The 27,196-nt window shown below is 36.9% G+C and overlaps 3 protein-coding genes across 4 annotated transcripts; 1 reads left to right on the forward strand and 2 right to left on the reverse strand.

The window, feature by feature from the left end:
* Positions 1–361: 361 nt before the first annotated feature.
* Positions 362–5,200, reverse strand: LOC306843944 (serine/threonine-protein kinase pdik1l-B). Its single transcript, XM_079375692.1, has 4 exons — positions 4,994–5,200; positions 3,686–4,381; positions 2,334–2,559; positions 362–1,476 (listed from the first exon to the last, which is right to left on the reverse strand). The coding sequence occupies exons 2-4, from the start codon at positions 4,298–4,300 to the stop codon at positions 1,244–1,246; spliced, it is 1,074 nt and encodes a 357-aa protein (XP_079231818.1). The 5' UTR covers positions 4,301–4,381; positions 4,994–5,200; the 3' UTR covers positions 362–1,243.
* Positions 5,201–5,318: 118 nt separating this feature from the next.
* On the forward strand, positions 5,319–18,917 carry LOC306843948 (prepronociceptin-like). Its single transcript, XM_079375697.1, has 5 exons — positions 5,319–5,583; positions 6,533–6,654; positions 8,577–8,758; positions 14,543–14,720; positions 17,557–18,917. The coding sequence occupies exons 4-5, from the start codon at positions 14,598–14,600 to the stop codon at positions 18,136–18,138; spliced, it is 705 nt and encodes a 234-aa protein (XP_079231823.1). The 5' UTR covers positions 5,319–5,583; positions 6,533–6,654; positions 8,577–8,758; positions 14,543–14,597; the 3' UTR covers positions 18,139–18,917.
* A 298-nt stretch (positions 18,918–19,215) lies between these two features.
* Positions 19,216–26,748, reverse strand: LOC306843943 (zinc finger protein 395-like). 2 transcript variants are annotated; one of them, XM_079375690.1, is made up of 10 exons: positions 26,677–26,748; positions 25,187–25,292; positions 24,953–25,098; positions 24,632–24,738; positions 21,802–22,001; positions 21,588–21,688; positions 21,144–21,384; positions 20,742–20,831; positions 20,533–20,651; positions 19,216–20,329 (listed from the first exon to the last, which is right to left on the reverse strand). In XM_079375690.1, the coding sequence occupies exons 2-10, from the start codon at positions 25,241–25,243 to the stop codon at positions 20,218–20,220; spliced, it is 1,173 nt and encodes a 390-aa protein (XP_079231816.1). In that variant the 5' UTR covers positions 25,244–25,292; positions 26,677–26,748; the 3' UTR covers positions 19,216–20,217. The 2 variants fall into 2 exon arrangements, with proteins under 2 accessions (XP_079231816.1, XP_079231817.1); XM_079375691.1 differs by lacking the exon at positions 26,677–26,748 and adding an exon at positions 25,568–26,245.
* Between the last annotated feature and the right edge of the window lie 448 nt (positions 26,749–27,196).

A 27,196-nucleotide genomic window follows, 5' to 3' on the forward strand; every position in this document is an offset into this window, starting at 1 on the left:
ACCGAGGTAAAGATGAGCCATCGCAGCGTTTCATTTGCAAACCAGCGAAGCGTGAGGAAAAGGGCAAAGTGTCTCTAGAGATGGAAATGTCACAGATGAGATCCACTTAGAAGGATTCTCAAGACGCTTTATGTTATTGCCGGTGAGGCTGTAAGGGTTCGAAACCCTTGAACACTCTCGAAAGTCATTACTATTCAACTTTGGCATTATTATTGGCCTTCATCAACTCAACACTGCAATTAACTGCTCTTTGTCTTCATCAGAGATCTGTTAAAAAAAAAAAAGTTGATTTACTCTTACAGAAGGGTTTTCATTTTCTAGACCTTAGAACTATTGAACACAAATTGAGCCAAATATCATTGATATCCATCACAAAGGGGGACTTTAATTTCCTGTGGAAGATGGAGCACTTTCCCCAACCAGAAAACCATCTGAAGCATCCTGTAAAGACAAAACCATCTACAAGACTGGCCACTAAAGCCACAGAAACCATGACAGTCCTGTCAGTGGAAAACAGGCGATCTGAATGATTGATACTTGTGCCATTTTTCACAGATACACATTACAGGAAACAAAATAATTTCCCCTCCAATCTAGATATTGAACATGCGCCACCAGCTATGAAACTTCAAAGGTTTCAGTTATTTTGACTTTCTATAATTACACTTCAAAGTGGCGATTTGAGGTGTGACCATTCTGAATACTCAGTTTCTCGATTATGACTGGCTATCCTTACAAACATGAAAGCTGTGTAACACATTTTACAGATAAAGCAAATTTGGACTGGGACAATGTGTTTTTCCACACAATACTGTACTGTTTCACTCATTTTATACTGTTCCTTAGTTGACTTCTCAATAAATACCTAAAATTACATTCATTAAAAACCATCACAAAATAGAGCAAAAACTTAGTTATACTAGGGCTGCACGATACTGAAGAATGCAGTATGATAATGCTTTAAGTGTGTAAACTTTTAGAAGTATTAAAATCATTCCATTATCGCAAGTCATGAAATGCATACAGCAATTTATTCATTTGTGACATTTGGATATATCATGGAGCCCTATATACTAATTACATTGAAATTATAGAATAATTCATAAAGCATCACACAGTAACAGACACAGCACTTAATGAAATTTCAAGACAAATAACAAAACTCAATTTCAACTTTTTTTGGCTTCATCTTCAAGTTTTTCAGTGTGTAAAGGAGACTGCCTGTTAGCAAGCTGCTCTGAGGTCAGTGCACCTCTATGGCACGCCGGACCCTCTTCTCTAGCTGGTCTGCCGTTGGCCGGATGTCAGGGTCAGAATCTAGCATGTCCATCAGCAGCTCGCACATAGCAGGGTTTGGAGGCGGCGGCAGTGGCGGAGCACGTCGTGCCCTCATAGGGATGATCAACTGCAGGTCAGGATTCTGACACAGAGCCTCACCTAACGGGATGAGCCAGCGGCCTCGCATTACATATGCACCTACAACACAGAATAAACAGGAAACAGATGTTATGTTTAATCAATTTTCAAGCATTTTGTGAAACAAGTCCTTCATTCATTCCTGTCCGAGGAGTTTCCTTTGATCTCCCAATTGGTGCATTTGAATTTGTACCATTCATTATAGTTCAACAACACTAAAAAGCAGCAATAAAAACAATCCAGTGCATTTCTTCAAAGCACATGCCTGGTACAAACTCATTATTATTCATAAAACTTCAAGGCAAACCCACCACACAGAGAGGTTAATGGGTGGAAGGATGTTAATTGCCCTTATATAAATAAGCTGTGACATCTGACCTTTCTGTACGCCTCCTAGCAGCACAGAAAGTCGCTGGGTTCGAGTAATTACTGAGGACTGCCTGAATAGCTAATGCACTCCATCCAAAGCCTGCATCCTCAGACCACTTTAGTTTATCTCAGCTATTATGCATTAAGATAATGAGCTACTATGTCAAACTCTCAACAACAAAGCTTTCACAGCGGTCTAAAGTAGTCTGGCTGAGGTAACCAGTAAGAGGAGAAACCGAAATAGCCACCTGCCTGCCAATGCTAGTGAAGCGAGGCTCTGAAAATGGTCAGAAGTTCTATTCCTGTTCCTAATTTTATTCCTATTTCTGCAAAGTAGCTGTGACAATCACAAGATGGTGGCTTTTATATTAATCTTCAAACCCATCATAAGCCCTCATTTACTGCATATACAAGTTCCTATTTCATTTTAATCATAACAATGTATGCATCATGGATCTAGATTGAATAAACAACAAAGACGAAAACAATAAAAACATTAAATGGGTACTGCTAAATGAGCCAAAGTATATAACCCCCCCTCCACTAACCCAGTTGTTCTTGATTGGTGCCATCCTCTAGGAAAGTGATTCTCTCCAGCACAGCCCAGAAAAGCACACCCAAAGAGAAGATGTCAGCCTGGGCTGTATAACTACGACCTGCCCAAACTTCTGGAGCCATATAGAAGTCTGAGCCGCAGGTAGAGGAAAGGGCCAGTCTACTCTGAACACCATCTGTAGGATTGTCCACCATCTTACTAAGGCCAAAGTCTGCCACCTGCAAGACATAAGGAAGAAGTTAACATGGTTTTAATAACTAGAACCACCTTTTAGATCTGGGGTGTGAAACATAATTTAGTTAAATATTTAATAAGTTATATTAAAATAACATAACATTTAAAATTAACATTTAAAATAATTATATCTACAAAACCATTCATATACATTCAAATCATTTCTTCCCTGCGTAGGACAGTTTCACTGAACAAGGGACTCGGGCTATTCATGTTTTCTAGTCTAATATTATTGACAAAACTTGCATTTTTTTACTGCAGTAAAGCCCCAAATATACTTGCATTGGAAAATTTGGGAAACTACAATAGCATTTATTAGAACAACTATAGATAACTCTAATTCATGATAAGCCCAGGGCAACATACTATCCACTTTGTGCTATGCCTAATATTTGACTGGTACACATTTAGAGCACAATTCATCTGTCGCTTCAAAGCACACTACATTGATTGTCTCTACATGCAATGAAACGTAAAAACTCATTATTTGAAACTTTAGAAGAATGGATTTTAAGACAACCCATTTCAAACTTTATCTGTAAGGTGATTGTTTTGCTAGTATTGTATTGATTAACAGAATAAGCTCAAAATGTTCAGGCACATTTCATGATTATACAAAAATGTTTTTTTGGGGAAAAAAATGATTAATTATCTGGAGGCAATAATCCAAACACATTTTCTTATCATCCATCGCATAAAATGTTCCCTGGGCACTTCAAACCATGAATTGTGTCTTATGTTGTAGGGCAATACCAAAGGCTTTGTCTATCATGCAAATAGAAGTTTAAAAGTACTTGTAATGCTTTGTTATTTATCACAGCCAAGTTATAAGTGGAACACTTTCCATGCCTCCGGACTAATACAAATTAAAAAGGGAAAGGGGTAGAAAAAAGGCAATGTGGCTCTAAAAGCAGTATAGACCATTTCAAAAACAACATGAAAGCTTGTGCAAATGCAAATCGGGCCCATGACAATTGCACTTAGTTTGACTCCATAGGCTATTAGCATTTTAACCAATATTATAGTTTCTTAGATGTACATGCTTGTAACATTGCAGTAAAATAATAATTTGATATAAAAATATATATTTAGATTGCATTCTTTTTGTACCTTCATGACCGGTCCTCTTTTAGTAAAACAGACAAGAACATTATCTGGCTTTATATCACGATGCACTATTCCATGCCTGTGCAGGAACGCAATGGCACTGCCGAGTTGTTGAACCACTGCACAGTTGCACTCAGCATCCGGCGGCCTAGATAGGATGTACTGACTCAAATCCCCTCCTTCACAGTACTCCATCACTAGCCAAAGGGCAAAGCAGCGCCTGGGAACCTCCTCTGTGGACATCAGTCTCCTCTTTGACCTGGAGGGATTCCTCAGTTGGGTTTTTGAGTCTTTGTCCACCACTCTCCCTTTGAGAGCACTCTCCACTAAATCCAAAGGCAGCCTCCCTGATTTCAGTGGTTGCAGTGTTCTAGGTCCAGTCTGTAAGAGGCAGTTGTATAGAGCGATAACATTGGGGTGGTTTCGTGCTGTGATTCTCATAGCCCACAGTTCCTGCAGGTGGAGCTCTATACTTTCTGGGCTACAACATGGTAGACGTTTAATGGCCACCGTGTCGCCCCTGTCACCCCACCAGCCAGTCTCTGTTACACGTCCCTTGAAGACCACTCCATAGCTACCTCGTCCCACTTCCTGTTGCAAAGTGTAGATATCATCCATCCTAGCAGCCTTTGTTGTTCACTGCATCAAATGCAAGATTCGCTGGCGTTCCTCAGGTGTTGAGTGTTTTATTTCATTGTTCTGTTATTACAAGCAAAGTAAAATAAAATTTGTTACAAACAATAACTACATAGGTGTACACCCACCCACACAATATCTCTCTCTCTCTCTCTCTCTCTATATATATATATATATATATATATATATATAATGCATATATAAATACAAACACATGCATGTATATATTTTTAAAAATATGTTATATTTATATATTAAATATATATAATATAAATTATATGAATATAAATATAAACATGTAAATATATATTGTATGTGTGTGTCTTTATATATACAAAATAAATATATACAGTGGACATATTATGTAAACAAAAACTTTTATTTTGGATGCGATTAATCGCGATTAATCGTTTGACAACACTAAATATTGTGTATACACATTTACACACACACACACACACTAAAATGTAAACAAAGCCCTTTAACTGGACAACTCAGCTGCAGGTTTTTACAGTTCTTATTAAAAATACAGGATTAAATTACTTGTCTTATTATATAAATATTCATCTTCCTTTACAATAGCAGAAAGATAGACGTAATCAAATTATTAAACTACTTTAGCATTTACACTCCTGTGGCTTTTTGTTTCTATGTCAACAATCTGAATGAACTTACCCGTGAAACTGCGGCAAATGGAAAGTGTCCTTGCTCAAAGTTTTTTGATCCAAGTATAATTAATATAATCATATAAAAACGTATTAACAACGTGCTATCTCACCACACTTATAACTATAAAAACTTGAATAGCATAGCAACATAACGTACAACGTAAACATAATTTCCGTAATAACACTTCCGTGTTTTTTAGATCTTCGCGCGTCTGGTGCTGTTCTGCGTTTCTATTGGTCAATACTGTTGCAAAAGACCGTGGTGACCAATAAGATACGAGAACGTCACAACACAGATTCAAAAGTGACCAATAAAATACTACCATCTCTTTTCAACAAGGTTGGCTCGTGTTGATATACATGTCTTTTTGTCACGAGTTATGAGTTTATGACATGTTTTGCGTGTAATTCGATTTGGTTAATCATTACAGCGCGACTGAAAGCCATTACACAAATGTGCTCAAAACCCAAATTAATAATATTTTGGTGAATTTCCAAGTTTAAGATTCGGCATAATACGATTTTTCCCATAGCTGTTGGACATACAAGTGATAACAAAAAACACGCAGACATTTACAAGACAGCTATATAATGAAGGTAGGGAGATTTGAACTGTGCACTAAGAGTAGTTTACTTAAAAATCATGTTGGGGCAAGTTGTCACGTTTTAAATACTGTATATTTATACAATTAGTTTGTTAAAACAATTACTTGACATTTTACTACATTTCCTTTTACTTTGTCGCTTTTTAGATTTAACTGAAAAGCCTATGCAGGTTTCACTGTGACAACTTACCCCCCATAATGGGTATATTGTGGTAGAATCTTTGAAGCTGTTTTTAACAGTTAACCCTGATCCAGCCTATATACCCTGTTAGAATCAAGGATTATCCAACTTTAAAGGTGGGATTAAACTCTTTTTTTATATAGCAATTTTGGGTTAAAGGCACTAAAATCCCCCACAAGAATCTAACTCTTTCCAACTTTTAAAATGTGATAACACCACTGACACAAGGTGGCTCTTTAATGCTTGCCTAAAGTCACCTAAATGTCAGACACAGATAAGGAAACCTCATGATAACCCAAGAACATCCCCTGACTGTCTGACCAGGCTGTCACTCCCACATTCTCACATTACAGAAAATACTCAACCAATTATTTTCTTATTTTATTTCTCTGCTAACTATAGCAGCACCTATGTCTTACCAGTAACCAAATAATTTCTCATTCCTCATCCAGTTAGTGTCCTGAGATATGTTCCAGCTTAGTTTCTGTGTGCTACGTTTCCTAGTCTTTTCAGAACTAGATACTTTTTGTCTTAGTTTATTCTAATAAATGTACAATATGTGAAAAAATGCAGCTTTGATTGAAACTTCCTTCAACATTGGATCTCTCTCATCCACAGGCTTTGTATTTCACATATTTTATTATATTGAGTCATGTCTTTGGGTTATTCTGCTGAAATCAATTAAGTGTCTAGTATTAATAGTCATCATTGGAAATTATTGCCAAGGGCCTCCCATAAAACATGGTGGTGTCTCCCACAGGGACGTGGACATGCCTCAGCGCTCTTCATCGCCTCATATAACAATAAAACTTTGCCCTGGAATGATGAAGGGAATGAAACAACACTCACCAGAGAGGCCCCCAATCATTCTGCGTCACGGAGGTGAATAAGCCCACTCATATAATTGCATATCTTGCGTAGAACTGACTTCAATTTTATTCTGATGCGGTATCTCACCACAATGCATTCAGCTGCTGGTTCTGTGATTCAGCCACTGCTGTAATATGATGTGGCACAGAATCTGATGAGCTCCTTTGTAGCGGCATGGCGAATTCTTTTTGTTTTTGAATAATTTTTCATTCCAGTCTTGCATGGAACAGTATGCAAATGCATGGGACAGGGACTCAGGTGATGGGTTATTTGGGTTGTTTATGATTTAGGAATGAATTATCAAAGACTGAATATTGGACGCATCACATTAATAATTGTGATGCTTATTGGTTCATTTCCTCAGTGGCGCAAATGCATGACACATGTTTTTATAAACACTATGTTCATTTAGAGATTAATTACAAATCAGGATTTGTGTTTATTTTGGCATCTAATCCATGTTATTTAACAGCCTCTGAAATGACATGATTAGGGAGATCAAAGCAAGCTATTGTAACTTAATGGGTGCTCTTATTCAGACCTATATTAGCTACTGGTCTTACCCAAATTAGTTTATTTTTTCAACAGGCTTTTCCTAATGCTGAAACACTTACAATTGTATATGCCCATTCAAAGTAATAATCAGTTAGCCTAGAACACAATGTTACAGTATTTCAATTTTCCTGAATGCTTTAGTTGAGGTGTTTTTTTTAGGACTTTGTGTGTGTGTGTTTTTTGATTGCTTGCATGCTCATATATGCTCATTGCGTAAGACTCCAACATCCCTGCTGGAAAGACAAGGTCCAAGCTGGTTTATGCTGGTTTGGTGCTGCTTGAAATTAGGAAACTGATTTGAATTCCAGTTGAATACAAAGGAAATAGAATTTAGATATATAACAACAAAAGCAAGTTGTGTCAACACGTTAAATATTGGCTTGGCAAAGCCTTGTTTGAAAGATATCAAGCCTTTGAAGCTTTTGAAAGATGTTAAAGTTTTATAGATATTTATATTACACTTCTGGCAGATGCTTTTATTCAACTTCCATTTCATATAAGTTATATGTTTTATTAGTTCATGCATTCTATAGGAATCAAAACAACCTTGGCATTTCTATCCCCATACTATACATTATTCTATAGGACCTACACTACAGATAGAATGTGATATATATTTCTTCATATCTCGTAAATGAACATTTTTTGGAGTGGAAATACATTTAATGTACAAATACATTTTTCTCAGAATAGCAATTCAGTAAATTCCTTTTTCTGTCATTCATATTTAAATTTAATTTCAACTTCATGTGGAGTGTTGCCAATTCTATTCAGTTCTAATTCAAATGGCAACTTTTATACTGAGATGGAACAACCGAGTGTGTTTTAAGGCTGAGATATGACCTCAATTTGACCTAAAAGCAAGTGCATTTTATTCAAATGCTTCATGAAAGCAAGTTATTTGTATAGCTGTATGATTCATAACTCTTTTTGTTAGTGTTCTCCTCTTATTCTTGTTGGCACAATCCTGTCTTTCCTTTGCGGTGGATGTGAAGTCTCATCGTCCACCGAGACTTCTTTTTGCCTCTGGGGGATTTTGTTTTTCTCCTGTATGCACCGCTCAACTGTAAATTGCATTTCGGGCTTAATTTGCAATTCGCACTCCCAAGCCAGTGCTTAGCTTGTTAAAGGCACGTTATCTAAGTTTCTGATCATCAGTTAATTGATGGGAACTCTGTTTGGACATATACAGTCAATATGCCATTGGATAAAACCAATGAATTTTTAGTCCGTTACAAATTGAATGATGCGTATTTTTAGCCCAGGTCATATGTTCAGGGGTGGGGAAAGAGGTGACGTTGGTAGTGTCTTGTACGTCAGCCTTGACTAAGGGTTGTATGGCTGTCCAGGTTGTGCGTAATTTGCCTGCCTTGGTGTAGCCCCATCCACAGACACTGGGGGGGCTGAACCAGAGGAAGGGGTGTGCCGTTATAAGAGGGGAGAGAAAGGGAGCAGGCAAGCAGTTGAACAAACCAAGAAGCTGAAGATTGGACATAACCGCCACACCTCAAGACCGAAAGTGAGAGAGAGACTGAGAGCAACCCGTTACCACAGACGGCAGGTAAAGCAAGGTGTCATGTGATAGCTCTTTTGTATTTTTGTATTGATTCTAATTCCACAGTGAAAGAATGCAGATTATACCTGTTTTGTTGGGCCAGTTGTTTTTGTTTTGTTTTGCCTGAAGTGACAAATATTTTGTGATTACTCACTTTTTTTGCTTTATATTAATATTTGTTTAAGCAAAAGTGACTGCAGTTGCCGTCACAGTCTATGTTTTTCTTATGGCAGTGTGATTAGGCTAATATTAATGTGACGAGGTCCCTGGATGATGTTTTAATGATTAGCACTGCTCTGTAAATAATCTTTTTTCCATTACTCATTTCCGCATTAATCATCTTCATGGCTACCAGTTAACTGACATTATCCTAGTGTTTTTTTTTGTTTAGTTTTTTTTTGTTTTTGCTTGTTTGCTTGTGAAGTTTTGTTTGCATTTATATAAAAAAAAATCTTAATAAGCTACTTTTTCAAATGATGTATTTCTGTGTAATAACAGAACAATATGTCTGGATTATGTTTGTTTTGGAGATGTAGTGTTACAGACTCTTTCAAATTATGACTCCACTTACAATTGATTGAAATTGCATATAACACTCTAGACGACAGTGCTAGACAAATGTATTTCATTCAAAGCTTTGATCACAGAGACCTGAGTGCACTGTTTGAAGTCAGTGATGAGGGAAGCACAGCTATTTTGACTCCATTTACTTCTTTTTTTTTTTTGCAGCTGTAATTAAACTAAAGTTAACACAATGTGTCCACTGAGACTCCCTTAAGCATAGCATTTTGCGCGTAATGTTTATTCCAGTATTTCATGTAATTGCAGCCTGCGCAGAATAGCAACAAGTGCGCTATTCGTTTATATGAATGTTTCCAGCTTTTAGGATGACAATTAATTTACTCTACTAAACAACATGATCAATAATAGGAAGACTGGATATCATATACTGTATATCTATTTGTTGAATGGTTTAATCAATCATAATCCAAGTTTTTTTTTGTTTTTTTGGTGAAGGCAAGGAACAAATATTAACTGCTATCAGTATGTTGATATTATGTTAATTATTATTATTATTTTTTAATTATAGTTTATTGTTTAAGTAGATTTTGTTTTATAAAACATATATCATATATAACAATACAAAAAGAATGATCAAATCATAATTTGTAATTATGAAAATTATATAATATATATGTGTGTGTGTGTGTGTGTGTGTGTATATATATATATATATATATGTGTGTGTGTGTGTGTGTGTTTGTGTATATATGAAGAGTTCATTTGCCAAAACAAATAACTCCATTTTTCAACAATTTTCAAAAATCATATTTTTTCATTTTCTTTTTTTAAACTTTAAATTTTCTGTATGAAACACTTGCACACATATGTACAAATTTGTACAAATATTTTGAATCAATTTATGAAAAGTTTAAATAGGTCTTTTATTTTGCTTGCATCATTGGACTAAGGCAAACTCAAGGCGTACACTGCATCTAAAGAAATTTTCCAAATTGCACGTATTATGCATGCCATAATAAAATCATGCAACAATCCTCTATGAATTTAAACATGAAAACTGATGTCTAATTTAGCGTAATTATTTTTAAACTTTGCACTGCGTTAGTTTTCCTCAGATTAATTACCTGAGTCATGTTAAAGTGATTTTTACCCTAAAATCCATTAAAGCAGAAGTGTTGCATGGATAATTACGTACATCTATCAATTAGAGTTGTATTCTCTTACACGGGCAAGAGAAAATCTGTTAAATCAATTAATGCTCCGGATTTCCAGAAGCTGTCAACATTTTAGCTTGAGCAACATATTCAATATTAATTGCAATGACATAAACAATTGTACAGAATTGAAGTATCACTCAGAGAGAACCAGTATAAGGTCAAAGCTGTCATAGCTGGTGTTCACTTTTTCTATTGCTTGTATTTATGCAGAATTGTGACGCTCAGTTGATTGTATTTTATTCCATCAAGCTGCTTCTGAACTTGAACTTTACTGTATATACAGTGTCATAGTATCTCTATCATACAATAGCCGTCCTGAATACTGCTTAGTGCATTCTTATATGGTGGATTATATGCCATGCATAGAAATTTCATTCTACACCTTTACAGCTCATTGCGATCATTATTATTCAAATACATCTTTTTCTGAAGCTCGTGTCATTTTGATTTGGAAATCGCAAATGCTGTGAAGAAATAGTGACTTTCTGTGAATCAAACGATCTAATATATGCATCTGGCTATTTACTTCCACCACTGCTTTTGATTTAAATGGTGGTGACAGTGGCATTTATTGCATTTTCTCCTCGCAATTGATAGTCCTTCAAAAATAAATAAAGAAAGAAACTTTTCACTCCCTCCCCCCATCTTTTTATGGTAAATTCTCAACTCATTGTCATGGCCACGGGGAGGATAATGCAATGATTGCTGCTGTTCTGCCAGTGAAGAGGCAGTGTGTGTGGAGGGGAACCATGATCATCTGCAACGGGACTGCAGACTCTGAGCCCTCTGGCAATCATTGTGCTCTCAATTAAAGTAACCGTGCGAATCCCCCATTCCTCAATGGAAATGGTTTTGACAATGAGAAGAGCTTAGATTATTTTGATACAATGCTATTACAAAGGACAAAATTGCTAGATATAGCAAACAGGTGAGCTATCATTTATTGCGTAATAAATCCGAGATGAAGTGCCTTCGCATTCAGGTGATGATATTAATGTGGATGAGAAATGAAAATGAGGTCATAGTCCTCCTTCCATCTGCTGTGGAGCAAACAAACAAAAGTAATTATCATTTTCTCATTGTTGACATGTCATAACACAGCTGACCAACGAAAATGGTAATGAGAAAAAACAGACAGCAGAAGAAAAGCAGCTTTTCCAGAATCTGGTGGTGACTCAGTTCAGGCGTTTGTGTTTCAGCCACGGCGCAGGAACAGAATGAGAATAGGGTTTGGTGTTTGCCGTGGAGGTGATACGATCAGGTGGCTGTAGGAGAGGGCGAGCAGACCGGTCAAATCAGATTAGTCGCATTCCCTTAGATTAGTCAGAGACTGCGGACAGAGCACCTCCTCTACGAGCATTGCATTAGGACATTCACTCAAAAATTCACCCCCTAAATATTTTGTCATCATTTAGTCACCTTCATGTCAATCCAAACCTTTTTATCCAAACTATAAAAGTCAATTGGGTCATCCCTTCATTATACATTTGTATTTTATCTATTGCTTTATTCTTTATTTGCCTCTATACTGGACTCAACCTCTGTTTATGCTCTATAAATTAGTTGATTTAATTAGACTAAAAAATTTTTTTTATTTTTTTGTATGTAATGTAGCTAAGAGTAGCTTGATATTTAACTAAAAATTTGTACAATAATTCAACACTGCTTCAACATAAATGTTTTGTCATCATGTACTCACCCTAATGCTGTCCCAATTTCTTTGTCCAGAAAAAGAAAGTTACCAAAACAACACTGGACCCTACTAACTTTCATTGTATGGACAGAACCCCACCCCACCCAAGATAGAAAGAGTTTGGAACGATGTGATATCATATGTATATTTTAAGGACATACTGAATATCCTTACGCACTCTAGAAATTGGGGTCAATAAGTACCCTACAGGTCAAACAGGACACTTCTATCTCTCTGCTAAATAAGAGGCACAGTATTAGTATTGCAGATGACAGTTGCTGAGGTTGATGCTTTTGCACTTTCCCTCCAGCTGTTTTCACGTTTTCCATTATCTCCGACAAATAAGAGACTGTAGCAGGGGATGGTCGTAAAAAAGTTCCATCAAAACACTCTCCAAATTGAACTGTATTAATGATGCAAGGGGTTTAATTGGTTGGAAACTTTTTTGGTGCCGAGCTTTTTGGTAGTCCTTCGCTCAGAGTGCTATCCATGTCCGCACGGGGGGCTATAATTATATATACTCTTTGCTCACTGAGCAGACACATCTCAACATGCTTTTATTGTCAACTTTTCATCACTGCTCTGGAGTTCACTGAAAGATTTTTGTTGGCTTTCATCAAAGAAAGCTTTTAGTGATGAGCGTACATGTGTGCGTTTCTCTCCTAATGCAGCCATGACTAATGTGTGCTGGCGCAGTGCGTGAGTCAGAGTTTGATGGAAACTGCATTCCCGCTCTTTCTCTCCCGCACTCATTTCCTTCTCATTATGCCACACACACTAATTTAGACATTAATTAGGGCCTATGATGAGTTTCCTTAATGAACTTCAGTATGTGTGGGAAAAAAAACAGATGGCGGCTTGCAAATTTTGACATGTTTCAGTGGTGACAGTAGTGGTGGTGATCATACCTGTGTGAATTTTTAAAATATAGTTGATTCACTTTGAGGGTTCTGTGTTTGTTGCAATTGTCTTAAGGCAATCTTATCTTTAGAAGCACATGTGTTTGGCTTTTGGGAAAACTGGACCCATTTCTAGGTTTATCTTTAAAATGCCTGATTATCAGTCTTAATATCTGGGATTAGCAGGAATTCGTTTAGCTGACTGACATAGGTTAAAAAAGGTGTTTCCAGAGCTGATTAGCTGCAGGTCAAATTGGCAAATGTGCACACACAAACATGTGAACGTCCTTGTGAAATGTACTAGACCAAGGGTTTCCAACCTCTATAGATCCAGGCACACTCTTTAAAAAGGTTCCCAAATGCGAAGAACCATTTTTGCTTCCCCAAAGAACCTTTCAGTGAACAGTACAGAACCATTTTTTTCTTAGTGTGTAGATCATTTTAAAAATGTAAAAAACACTTTTCCACTATAAAGAACCTTTTTATGTTATGGTAAAGCTCCATCAATGTTCATAAATATCAGAAAAATACATTTGCTTGGTGTTATTTCATAATTGCTTTCATTAAGAATATTGCTAAATTAGACCATGGATCATTAGCAAATGTTCATTCAAATAATTGTATGAAAATGTATGAACAGACTTTTTTCACTTTCAAGATTTTTTAAATGTCTTTGATACAAAGGCTGCATTTATTTGATCAAAAAATACAATTAAAAACAGTAATAATAAGTATTATTATAATTTTAAAAATAACTTTTTTTATTTAAATAGGCTATATTTTAAAATGCAATTGATTCCTTTGATGGCAAAGCTATATTTTCAGCAGCCATTACTCCAGAAATATATTGAAAACATGCTCAAAAATATATTTATAATTATTATCAGTACTGAAAACGGTTGTGCTGTTTGATACTTTTTAGGATTCTTTAACAAATAGAAAAGTACAAAAGAAAAGCATTATTTAAACATTTAAAAATGTCTTTATTGTCATTTTCATAATCTTTTGATTAATTTAATGCATACTTGCTGAATAAAAGTATTAATTTCTTTAAAAAAAAACTGCCCCCAACTTATATATAGTAAGTAATGTTGTAAAAATCTCTTTAAAGTATTCTCCTTGGCTGAAAAACCTGGCACTGAGCTGTAAAATGAGTTTAAGAACTAGGCAAGATGAAGCCAAGGGGCAAAATTGAATCAAATTAGAATCCCTGATGTAGCTTAATTGCTTTGCATATTTCATAGTTTTAAGATTTTTTTTCGGAATATCTCGAAGCCTTAAAATTTGTTGTTACTTTATGAAACTACACTGTCTCAGCCACTATAAAGTTCTTAGAGCTTCTGGAGAATCATTCATTTATTCTCCCCTATTCAGAAAAAGTTAACGTTATAAACTGAAAATTAAATAATAATTACCAATGAAACATCTCACCCCTCTACTCTTCTCTTTCCTTCATCAGATATCCTAATTCCTGCTTCATTTGTTTGTTCCGGTGTGTGTTCCCTGAAGAAGTCATGAAGACCCCATTTTGGACCCTGCTGCTCTTATGCTTGTGCTCCTCGGGTCACAGCGACTGCCAAGGGGACTGTTTAACCTGTGGACTCATCCTACCTGAACACCAAGCGTTTAATACTTTGGTAAGCACCACATCTAACTAACATAAAACTATTAATGTTCGTGGTTTTGAAACAAAATTGTAATAAGTCAAAGCTGACAGCAGGAGTGGATGAGAAAACTGATACAATTAACTTTGTTAAAAGTTGGTCGCTGTCATGATAGTGGCTGTAATCAAGCTGATAATGACTGTTCAGACCAAACAGCTGTGACTGGGGTGATTGGGGTAATGTCTGCCCATAATTGGCTGCTGTGGTGCCGTCAGCTGCTGATGTTGTGGGTAGGAGAGATTGACACTTGGTGGGTAGGAGAGATTGACACATCGCTCTTGCCATGACCAGATGGGTCCCTGTGGGCACGCTTTTGCTTTGTGACACCGCAGTGGTGTCAGACGTTAAAATTTCATCAACAGATTAATACACAGACTTAGAAGATAGTGTATTCACTCTCGCATCCAAAAAGGGGGTTTCACAGAAGAACCATTTTTAGTTCCCCAAAGAATAATTTATTGTAAGCCTTTTTTTTCTTTCTTTGTGTGAAGAACATTTTAAAAATCTAAAGAACCTTTTTCCACTTTAAATAACTTTTTGTGCAATGGAAAGTTTCCATTTATGTTGAAAGTTCTTCATGGAACCATCAATGCCAATAAAGAACCTTTTTTAAATGTATGCATGTGTGTTACACACAAGGGCGTAGTTTTGGTTTGAACATTGGTGGGGGGGTTGAAGTGGACCCCGGGTCATGCTCTCTCTTAAGGTTTATTTATTTGTTTGTTTGCTTAAATATTTATTTTTGTAAAATGGTCTTTTGTGCTATCCACCTCACATGCAAAGTTGGTTGATTGCGTAACTGCAATAAAGTAATAAGATAGTTAACAAATACTTGTTTACATAGGATATAATATATTTTATATTATTTAGACACTTGGGCTATAGTTTGACAGAATGTTCTAATTCAACACGCCATGGGAAGTCAATCTAACTTAACGTTTTCTTTTATTGATATTGTTTATTTCTTACTCCTTAACAGTTCATCAGGCTCTTAATGATTTAATCTATGCCAACATTGGAATATCTGAAGGTTTCTCCATCACTCATCATTAGAACCCATTGGCTCTCCATTCTGACTTGTACTTGCTCTTATGAAAAAGTACTATAGTTCTTAACTGTAGCATTTGTTATAATAAGGCTAGCCTATTAATCATTACCAGGCCAATAATGACTTTTTTATTAATCTATATTGCATTTGTTATGAGAAACAACAGCCTTTAGAAACAATAGCTACAACATGCCACAGTTGTAATATAAATCTATAGGGAAAATCTATTCCCTTAACAGATTATCTATTATAAATTCTACAAGTTAGACAAAATTTACCACACTAAATAAGCCTACAATAAAACGTGATAAATTATAGTAAAGGTGGTCATGAGAAGTTTAAAAATATTTTAATATTATGTTAGTGCTGGTGCAATATTGTCTGTTCTCCTCTTTTCATCAGTCTTTTTAGTTTGAGCCTTTTTTTAGACAATGTTCGACTTTCTCCATAGCATTTTAAAGTGGCAGTTTCTCAATAGAATACGATAGGAATGGCTCGCGCAAATCTTCTCACACTTCTCGAGCGCGCTGGTGAACGCGCACAGAGTATAGTGTGATTCGCGTGCCGCTCGTGCACAATTAAAATAACTGCTTCTGTCATGTTGTGCTGATAAGCGCTCCGTTCGGTTCGTACGTGAGGTTAGCGCTTATAAAAGCGCCGAAGGCGCGATTCAAACAATTAATAAATAGCCTGATTCTAAGTTTACATTAACCGTGGGATAAATATTGAGGGGGGGGGGGGGGGGGGGGGGGACTTGGTAGTTTTGGTTATTGGAGGGGTTACCACCCCCCACCACCATCACCCCCACCCCACAAACTACGCCCCTGGTTACACACATCTGTATTTCATAACTATCCCCATATATATTGTGTCTTCTATCTTTTATCTGAATGTTTTTCATTTGCCATCAACATTAAATTTCGCTCTGGCCTATTACTTTCCATGCATTCCACTGTTATAAGCCCCTATACAATTTATGGTTTTCTAAAAAACGGCTCACCCGCTACATACACGTCCTTAAAAAGGGCATCACATGAACATTTTGTGGAAAGAACCTGCATTTGTCTACAGCTGATCACATATAAAATGATGAGTTTTATCCCATTCTAGTCACTCAGTTATCAAATCATTTCTTGCACCAATGCCACATATCATTTCACACCTCAGTGGTAAGACCGTTTGCGTGCAGCATGGTGCCACTAGGATTTTTTATACTCAGCTTTTTTATTAGAAAGGGCAAATTAAAATTATTGATACATGATAAATTTCCAACAAAGGAAAAAATTTTTTTTTTATAATGAATGAAAATGATACAGAAAATAAATAAACAAATATAAATAAAACATACAAAACAGGAACAAAGACATTTTACAAAAGATTTATTTTACAAATAAATGCTTTTCTGTCATTTGAACTTTATCAAAGAATTCAGCACTACAGTTTTCAGCACTGATAATAAGAAGAAATGTTTCTTGAGCACCAATAAGCATATTATAATTTCTAAAGAATCTGAAGACTGAAGCAATGACTGCTGAAAATGTATTCCACAGGAATAAATTACATTTTAAAATATATAAAAATAGAAAAAAGTTATTTTAAAATGTCTCAGTATTACTGTTTTTTATTGAATTGTTTTTTTATAGAGAGAGCGCATGTTCAGTACAATTTTACTAATATTTGTACAGTTTTACCAATATATTATATAAGGAAATTTTCTACTCTAAAAATATTTTGTCATGTAAAATCTCCACTGTTTTGCAGGTATGTATCCTGGAATGTGAGGCACAGGCATCTCCTGCATTGACCTGGGATTTGTGTTACCAGGCAGCAGGTCTGAACCAGGAGGAGGAGAAAACATCAAAGCGCTCTGATAATGAAGCGGAGCCTCTGGCCACAGTGAGCATAGAAAATGACAATGGTGTTGAGTATACTGAGGCTTTGGAGCGGTTTCGACATGCCGTGCTAGCGCTCCGCAGCCAGCAGCCTTCAGAGGAGGAAGAGAAACTGGAAATTTCATATGACCCAGACCTTGACCCGAGGACAGAGGAGGACCAGGATGGTCTAGGAGAAGAGAAGAGCGATGAAGCAGCCATAAGCATATCCAAGCGATTTGGAGGCTTTATGAAAGGTCGTCACGGTTTCCGGAAGTTGGTGAGCTCCGGAAGGCCTTTGCAGAAACGCTACGGTGGCTTCATAGGGATAAGGAAATCTGCCCGCAAGTGGAACAACCAGAAGCGTGTGAGTCAGCTACTGAGGCAGTACCTGAGCTTGACGGGTCGCTCGGGGCGTTCAGGTCACATCAGCAACCTCTCCACCAGAATTCGAAGACAGAATGAAGTTTAGCTGGCCTTAGAGCACAGGCCTGGTCTTTTCACTAACCTCAATTCAACTGCTCATCAGCCATCAGTAACTGAAAATCTATCATGCACCACAGCCCAGAACTAGCTAAATCTGTGTTTAATCAAAGAAGAGGAATATTTTGTATAGCGTTGGTTTTTATCATTGACATTTCCATGGTCGTTCCTGACATCAAAAACATCTCGATCAAGTCGTTAGGGCAAATGTTGCTGATGAGAACTGATTGTTCATTACAGAATCAAAACTCCTAGAATTAACCTTGAAGCATTGTGAAAAAAATAAAAAGCAAAGCAGTGAAACTTGAATTGATCACGTGAATCAGTTACAAATGAGAGCAGTGGCTCTTAGTGGAGTTTGGGGTTTTCTTCTGTTTGAGAGAAAAGCACTTTATATTTTAACCTTGCACACTGTGTTGTGCTAAGATTGGTTGTTTTGCACACGTCCTTGATGTATAGAACTGTCTTAAAAATTTACTAGAGCAATCAAACGAGTTATCAAAATCGATAGGTGATTATATGTAGTACAATGTTGAAAGAACGATAATCTTTATGGGCAGTTTTGAGTTTTTTTTGGTTAAATGCTGCCCCCTAGAGTGTACACTCGAAATTATGATGCACTCGTGCATGTTAGCCAATCAGAATACGTGAGGCGAGTTTTTGGGCGGGATTACCCAGTTTGTCCTAACAATGAAAGATTGGAAGGGTTCAGAAAATCAGTTTGTTCATTCAATTCATAGTCATTATTATTGCAAATCAGTTTGGTGCAAAAAAAAAAGAAAAAAAAAAGGCGCCTTTGTTTGGTTCAACCTGGAATTTGGATTTAGCATGTGTTCCAGCTTTCTGCATTTGTTTCTGCATGAACATATAACTGAGGTCATCTTTAGTGCTTGACAGACGCTCCCTCACATTATGAGTTTTGAAAACTGACACCCCACATGTAAAGAGCTAGCAGATAGGCTTTCAGTGTACTTTACAGTATTCTTCATATAAATGTACAGTTTTGTGTGTGTAGACATCTTGGATTTGTGAATATAATTCATTTCAAACATTCTGCAAGCATTTTCGTAGAGTGAGATTTTTTCTTTTAATCCTTTCCACTTGTACATGAACTGCACACAAAAGGCCAATAAAATAATTTTACGATTGTTCTTGTTATTGGTCATGCACAAATGACAAACTATTGAAGTTTGCGTATTTTATCTTGTGTCTTTTAATCTTTTTTTTTTTTTTCAGTATGATGTTATGCTTTCACATCCTTTTAGATGTTCCCAAGGGGATGATTCCAGTATTGTACAAGACCTTAACACTTTTTGGAAGGATGACAAGAAACGTACAAAAGGAAACAAGCCCGATCTATTCTCCGGGCAATATTCAGTCAAGCTCCCTTTAACTCTTTGCAATAGCACTTTGGTATTCAATCAAAAGGTTATAGCTGCACTTTTTATCATCATCAGACAACATACTGTGGCCACCAATGTGGTCAGAATCATTCACATCTTTCACTCAACACCACTGTAGCTTTATATCTGGCAGTTCAGATTGATTAGGAAGCGCTATGGCATACGACCGCAGTCAAACCTTGTGAAACTCAAAAGTTGTGACTAAATTCAGAGTAAATACATAGGAAAAAAAAAAAAAAGACGATACATGACATTACACTGTTATACCCTTCAGGCTAACAAAACGGCAATAGAAAAACATCATGAAAATGCTCAAAGCAATACATTGTCCACAGTATACAAAAATCAACAATCACTTAAATATCTCAGGTATGGATGAAGTGCAGGACTGGGGTAGAAAAACACCTTGATCAGATACAGGATTACACTTTAGTCTCGTGAGAGGCCAGAAATCACCTTTGAAGGGTTGGGATCCTACTACTCCACAGTCTCAACAGCTAGTACCAGCGTTCACTTTGTGGGAAAACCTAACAAAAACACTTAACTCTTGTAGGAAAACAAAAAAAGGTAGAAAAGTGAAAAGATGGGTCCTCTACAGTGCAGGAAAGTGTTGGAGGAAAGAAAGGAAATGGAGATTCTTCCTTGTCTCCTAGAGTCTTTTTTGTTTAGTCTGGGAACCGCTGACAGGCTTTCTTCCAGCGGCAGGCGGTGCACCATTGGTCCCTACGCTCCACGCCGTACACTTTTCGGCACTTTTTGGCCTCACCTCGGCCCTTCCTAAGAATAAATACACATTGAAAACAACTGTACACTTTAATTCTTATATAACTTTTGTGGCGTAACATACTGTATTCAGAATAATCAGTCATAATTATGACTTCAAAACATGCCATGTTAATTGCACTAACAGATTTATCTTCGCTTAGAGATATTTTCCTTAGCTACAGAGGGCAGCATTTAACTGAGCAATGACCCAATACCTGAATGAACACTGCCCTCTGGAGGGAGATGCACTCATGGTTTGTGATCTGGTGGGGGCGCTGTTCCTCTGTAGCCACTGTTCTCCAACACTCACTGACCGGCTGCGAGAAGCTGGAATCTACAGATCAACAGAATAAAAGGACAGATGACAAAGGGTCTTAAAATGCACCATCTGTGACATTAACTGCTTTTGGAGAGGCACACCAACCCGAGATTTCTGCTGGACGTCACCAGATGGGGTCCAGCTACAAAAGGTGGGAGAGCCTGGAGAGACAGTCACCTGAATGGGCGCGCAGGCCTGTAGAAAGCACAGATAGATTAAAAAAAATAAATAAAATAATAATTATAAATAAGATTTAGTTTGTTTCTATAATGAGTAGTAGTTCACCGATTAAATGACATCCATTAATTAGACAGATTAAAAAGCTAGATTAATATGGATTCATTTTGGTTATCTAGAAAAAAAAAGGAAGAACAGAAACCTCTCAGGCTTCAATGAAATGAGTAAACAATGAAAGAATTTTAAATTTTTGGTGAAAAAGAACTATACCTTTACATTTTCAAAACTGCATCACAATCTGTTTTAGCCATCATCTCAGCTGATCTGTACCTGATAGAGATGTTCAGTGTGGATCTGCCACACGCTGCTTGGAGCTGATTGGCTTAGTGGGCTTGACTGGACTGGAGCATCTTGGGGTCCTGGAGTGGATTGGCTTTGTGTGGAGCTGCAGGAGGTCCAGGCACCGCTGGAGAAAGATGGAGCAGGAGATGGAGGTGCAGTTTCCTCATCTTCAGAGGAGACCTCTGTGTAGTAGAAGTCTTCCTCCCTATGAGACTGCTCTGAGCCCCCACTGTTTCAGAGAAAAAAAAATAAAAGGGAAAAAAAAATACATTGCATTATTTGTAGGTTATTTTCAGGCCTAATAAATAATGTAAACTTGTAGAATTATACAAGGTTTTTCAACATAAACACTGACATTGCTTAAAGATGCTTCATAACGTTCCTGTGCCATCTCAGTTGTTCCAAGAGTTTGGTGTGTGAGGACATACTCACCCCAGGTGAAGAATGCGAATGTGCCGTTTCATTCCAACCCGTGATGTCAGCACTTTGCTGCAGCCAGGCCACAGACACCTGTATGCTCCCCTGCTCAAGCTCTGAGAATGAGAAGGAAAACAAAGATTGACTCAGTTGTATTTTTAAAACATCAGCTTAAAACGCTGTCTATTCACCCTCACATTCTGCAGTCTGACAGCCTTCTCATTCTCACCTTGCACCTCCTGGCCTCCTGCTCCTCACGTGCGGCTTGGTCCAGCTCCATGTGCAGTCCTTCATCTGTCGGTTGGCCCAGGCTCCTGTCCATCTCGGTGACCGATGGAGAAGGGGCTGGGCTGATATTGCCGTGGTCCCAGCTCCAGTAACCACTGCTGCCGCTGTCAGACAGCTCACCTCCACAACACTCCATATCCCCTGTAGTCACAGACAAAAAAAGGGGAAGTGTGAATAACACGCATAATCATACAGCTGCTAAATTAATTGGTGGGGCGTGTCTTATACTGTTTAATGAATTATATAATCACTTTATAATTAAATCTTAGATTAAAAAGTTAAATTAATAAAATATTTTTTTAAAGTGAGTGACACAATCACAGAATTGGCAAATTAAATGTTGCATGTTGTTGGTTTGTAATATTGCGTTGCATGTTGGACTGTTTAATACAGGGGTGCCCAATCCTACTCCTGGCAATCGACTGTCCTGCAAAGTTCAGCTCTCTAATCAAACACACCTGAAGCAACTAATTAAGGTCTTCAGGATCGCTTGAAAATTAAAAGCAGGTGTATTTGATTAGAGTTGGAGCTGAACTTTGCAGGACAGTCGATCGCCAGGAGCAGGATTGGGCACCCCTGGTTTAATAAAATGGTAGTATAATAATTAAATATTTATATAATTAAGTAAGTGTACAATTAAAGAGAAATTAATAAGACAATTCTTTTGTGTGACAGGGTTGGGTTGCAGGTTGTAATGTTGGTTTGTATGTCGGACTGCATAATATATGTATAAAAATGTTATATAATCATCAAATATTTCTATAATTTAATAAGTGTATAATTAAAGTGAAATTTATAAGACAAAAAAAATGAAAGAGCAAATTCCTAAATTGATTGTTGGTCTGCATGTTACACTGTATAATAAAATTATAACATAAAAATTAAATAAGTATATAATTAAAAAGAGATATTAATAAAATAAACAAAAAACGTAACTCCTAAAATAATTGTTGGGTTGTGTTTTATACTATGGAAGTTCTAAGCGGCCACACATTATTATTTTTTTTCTTTCTTGTTTTCTCGTGATCACAACATAAGTTGTTCTTTTAAACTAAATTTGATTGTTTGATTTTTAGAACAATGCATTGTGAGTCTACTGTTGCTATAGTAACGAACGCAACCTTGACAGGAACATTCTAAAATGCTTAACCTGGCTTAATGCGTTAACTGAGAGTGATTTTTAAAAGACAAAAGCATACACATTATTAGTAATACACAGACAAGATGAGCCCATAATAAGAACGCAATGCGTTTAATTCCACGTTAAGCGAATACTGTATGGACAACATGTGGCTCAATGCGTTAAGTCAGTGTTTTAAAAGACAAAACTCAGTAAACGCATAATAAGAATGCCTAGTTTTTTGTTTTGTTTTTTTGCATAGGTTGTGCAAGGCTTTTTAATTCAAGTACGTTTTATTTTTATTGTATAAAAATAGAATTAGAAGTAATGTAGACACTATTTATACACTATTTGCTTAAAGTTGTCTTGTGTTTGATGCGAAATAAACCCAAAAGCTTAAGAGTATGTTAATCAGTTCATAAAGAAATGGTTAATTCAACTCATTCATCATGCGAGAAGCCTTCTACCGGTAAATGACTTCTCACCGGTGATTCCCGGTGGTTTTAGAGGAAAATGACTCCTCGTCGCCCCCCGTCGTTTCAAAGAATATCTCAGCGGCGAACGCGTCGAGTTTGGGAAGGTGCGCGCGCAGTCAGCGGAGGCCCGCTAGAAGAACTAACCTATTCTAAAAATCGTAAACTGCGTGGATTAAAAATTTTTCTCGTTCATTTTAAATAAAATAATATATTATAATAATTTGTTTGTGTTTTTTTTTTTTTTATTAGTCATGTGCCATATCATGTGCGTTACAAGCATGGATGCTGTTGTGTGGTTTACAAAGAAATGTAGAAAATACAAAGAATTGGGCCACAACACTGTATTATAACATTGAACTAAATTATACACATGTAAATCACATTTCTTATTAATATATTTATTAACGATAAAGATTAAATATAAAGATGCACATTACAAATACGTCGCTGTAGCCTAAATGAAAAACTGTGATGTCGTGCAGCAGTAATAATGTAAGATAATTTCAATTTCAAGCAAAATTATCATATTTATTCAAGCATTTAAAATTTTAAGTCAATTAAATGTCACTAATGAACTGTACAAATTATAGCGATCACAAGGAAGGTCCTCTGTCCCAAACGCGTACAGTTACAATTTTTTAGAACAACCTTTATGTTGAGATTACGAGAAAAACATGTCGTGATAACGAGAAAACTACCTTTGTTATGCCGAGATCACAAGAAAATTAAGTTGCGATCATGAGAAAACGAGAAGGGAAAAAAATAATGCATGGCTGCCTAGAACGTCCGTATTATACTGTATAATAAAACTGAAACATTTAATATATTAAATATATAATTAACTGAGTGCATAACTACAAAGCAAAATAATAAAACATACAAAAATTTAAAGACTGACAAACCTAACGAATTGCTCAATTAATTGTTGGGTTGTGTGTTATAGTAGATCGTGGAAAATATATGATGCACTTATTAATTAAAAGTAAAATTAATAACATAAAAATATTTGAAAGCGCAAAAATATATACAAAAAGTCTACCAAATTCTAAAAAGATACTAGATGAGAATCTGACGAGACTTTGTTTAAAATAAACTGTCTGCACTGGTTTGTCAAGCATACACCGCAAAGTGCTCTGTGTTTGGCAAGGTGTGGTTTGCAAAAGAAACCAGTTCACCTGGTAGGAGGTCCCTCTGCGGGGGGCTTTGGACCACTGGACTGCAGGACAGACTGGTGAGCACCATTGCAGCCATGATCTCATCCATCTCCACCGACTCAGGACTTCTGCAATAAGGCAGAGAGTAAAAACTCTTCACATGACTACATTACACTGCATTACAGATCTATGAAGTAAGAATGCCCACAATAACGTTTTACCATTATCACACAATATCTGTAGAGTAATTCTGCTCTAACAGAGTCAGGGTTATTCTAAAGTGAAAAAGGGCTGATATTACATTAGACGAACTAGACAGATGAAATGGATCTGCAGGCAAACCTGTAAGGTAAGTCCACACCGGAAGGCCGTGGGAAGGATAGAAGGTTTGTTTGCTGTGTGTTTCCATCTGCTGACCACTCTGTCCCTGCATTCAGCTTCTTCTGCACACCCACCCCTTCTCCCTGGCCACAACACTGCATGTAGACCTGCAGGATTGGAAAACCAATTACACACTTTCCTTTATCTATGTATAAGTTACAAGGGCTATATATCATCATTTATTATGACACATACGGCTTCTGTGCACATCGACATTGTGTCTAGTCCTGCTCTGGATCCCACCGCTGCCATGCTGTGCCCTCTCAGCTAAACAGTTGGCTTTGGCTCTCCGCACAAAAAGCTATAAAGCAGGGAAAGGCATGTTAAAACACCGTGCATTTACAGTGCATGTTTTCATCTAAACGCCAAGCTGGCTTATAACAACTCACGAGCTCTGCGACAGCGCCACGAGGCCATGCAAACGTGGAAAATAATAAATAAATAATTAAATTTACAAGCAACACCCTCTATTAAAACCTAAAGCACTTATACGAGACTTTCAAGATAAATTAATTATTCGTATATGAAACTTGCATGAGAAAGACAACAATGTAATGTAACAATCAAAAAACATACCTTTATCGAAAACACGCGATGGATTTTTGCAAATAGATAAGCAGCGCAGTCGGATATTGCTCGGTGCCTTTACTTTTTTTTAGGGCAACACACCCCCTGACTGTGAGCCTCTCAGATACTGTAACTCCGGATTTTGGGAGTGAAATCATTGAGAGATACAAATCCCGCATCGGAATTAGGATTCATCATTGTGACTCGTGTTTTGAATCAAAGATTCGATCACTGATTCGTTCTGTAGCTCCATACTATTGATTGAATACACGGTAGTGACTCAATGAATCATTTACTCACCGATTCTTTAGAAACCACCAATTCGATGTATCGTATTTTCATCTATTTTGACAAAATTCCATCTATTTGTATTGCGAATTTTTGTCTTTTTGAACGTATTTACCAGCTCATATCCACATTTACACTTATGTGTTGATTCTCGCCTCGATCAAAGCTGACAGGAAATAAAATGCTTACAAACAACATAGCATTTACACAAGCCAAAGCCAAAACAAAACAAAACAAAACAAAACAAAACAAAACAAAACAAAGGATTGTCTGAAAATTGCTATTTCTTCAGGAAATGCTATTCTAGTTTGAATATTCGGAACAGCTAAATTAACCTGTGCCATTTGTTTAATCCATATCCATAGTTTAGCTGTGACTTTCGTAATGGGCGTTTACATCGAGCAAAAAACAACCTTCCCACTGGAGGCGGAAGCTGCGCTCTGATTGGCTGACTCGGTTCCCCGAAGGACACACCTTCGCCCAACAACGTGTGCGTACACGAGTTTCTGCTCAACCCCCGTTTATGTACACAATCCAGTAGGCAAAACAACAGACAGTTGCAATACAGTAAATTACATTTGTGCACATTATTCTTGAAAATGCTGATATAAAAACCTATTAAGCCACATGCATTAGATTGCCACATTAAAACAGATAATTTAAAACAGTGTATTTTCTCGACACGACCGCGGTAGGATTAAAATCATAACAGTTCACATAAACACCGGTTATACGATTTTAGTGGGAAAAGTCTGTAGACATGCAGTAAAATAACACTCTCAATATCTGCCATACCGTCACTGAGAAACCGGCGTGTTTAGTGATTTTACCTTGAATGTTTTCGTAAGGAGAGATTCCGCTGTCTGCTGCACACCCGCGCTTCTCTGCCGTCAGTCAGTCGGGGGGGCTGCCTGTGCGTCGCGCTCGCGCAGCTTACTTGCCCTCATATTACTCACTTATGCCCAATGACAGCTGCTTACTGCAACATCTCACAGCTCACAACCTTGATTAAACAGCTTCAATATTCGTAGCATTATTACACTATTTTGCATTGTTCTAGGTTTGTTTATTGCATTTTACTGTTGTGGTGCTGTTTATAGGCCTATATATAAATGTGTGTGTGTGTGTGTGTGCCTGACTGACCCTGGACCACAAACCAAGGGTCAATATTTTGAAATTGAGATTTATACATAATCTGAAAGCCGAATAAATAAGCTTTCCATTGATGTATTATGGTTTGTATTTGGCTGAGATACAACTATTTGAAAATCTGGAATCTGAGGGTGAAAAAAAGCCTTTAAATTGTCCAAATGAAGCTCTTAGTAATGCATAGGCTATTACTAATCAAAA

The sequence above is a fragment of the Barbus barbus genome (genome assembly GCF_936440315.1).
Source record: "Barbus barbus genome assembly, chromosome: 24".
NCBI classification, from domain to species: Eukaryota; Metazoa; Chordata; class Actinopteri; order Cypriniformes; family Cyprinidae; genus Barbus; species Barbus barbus.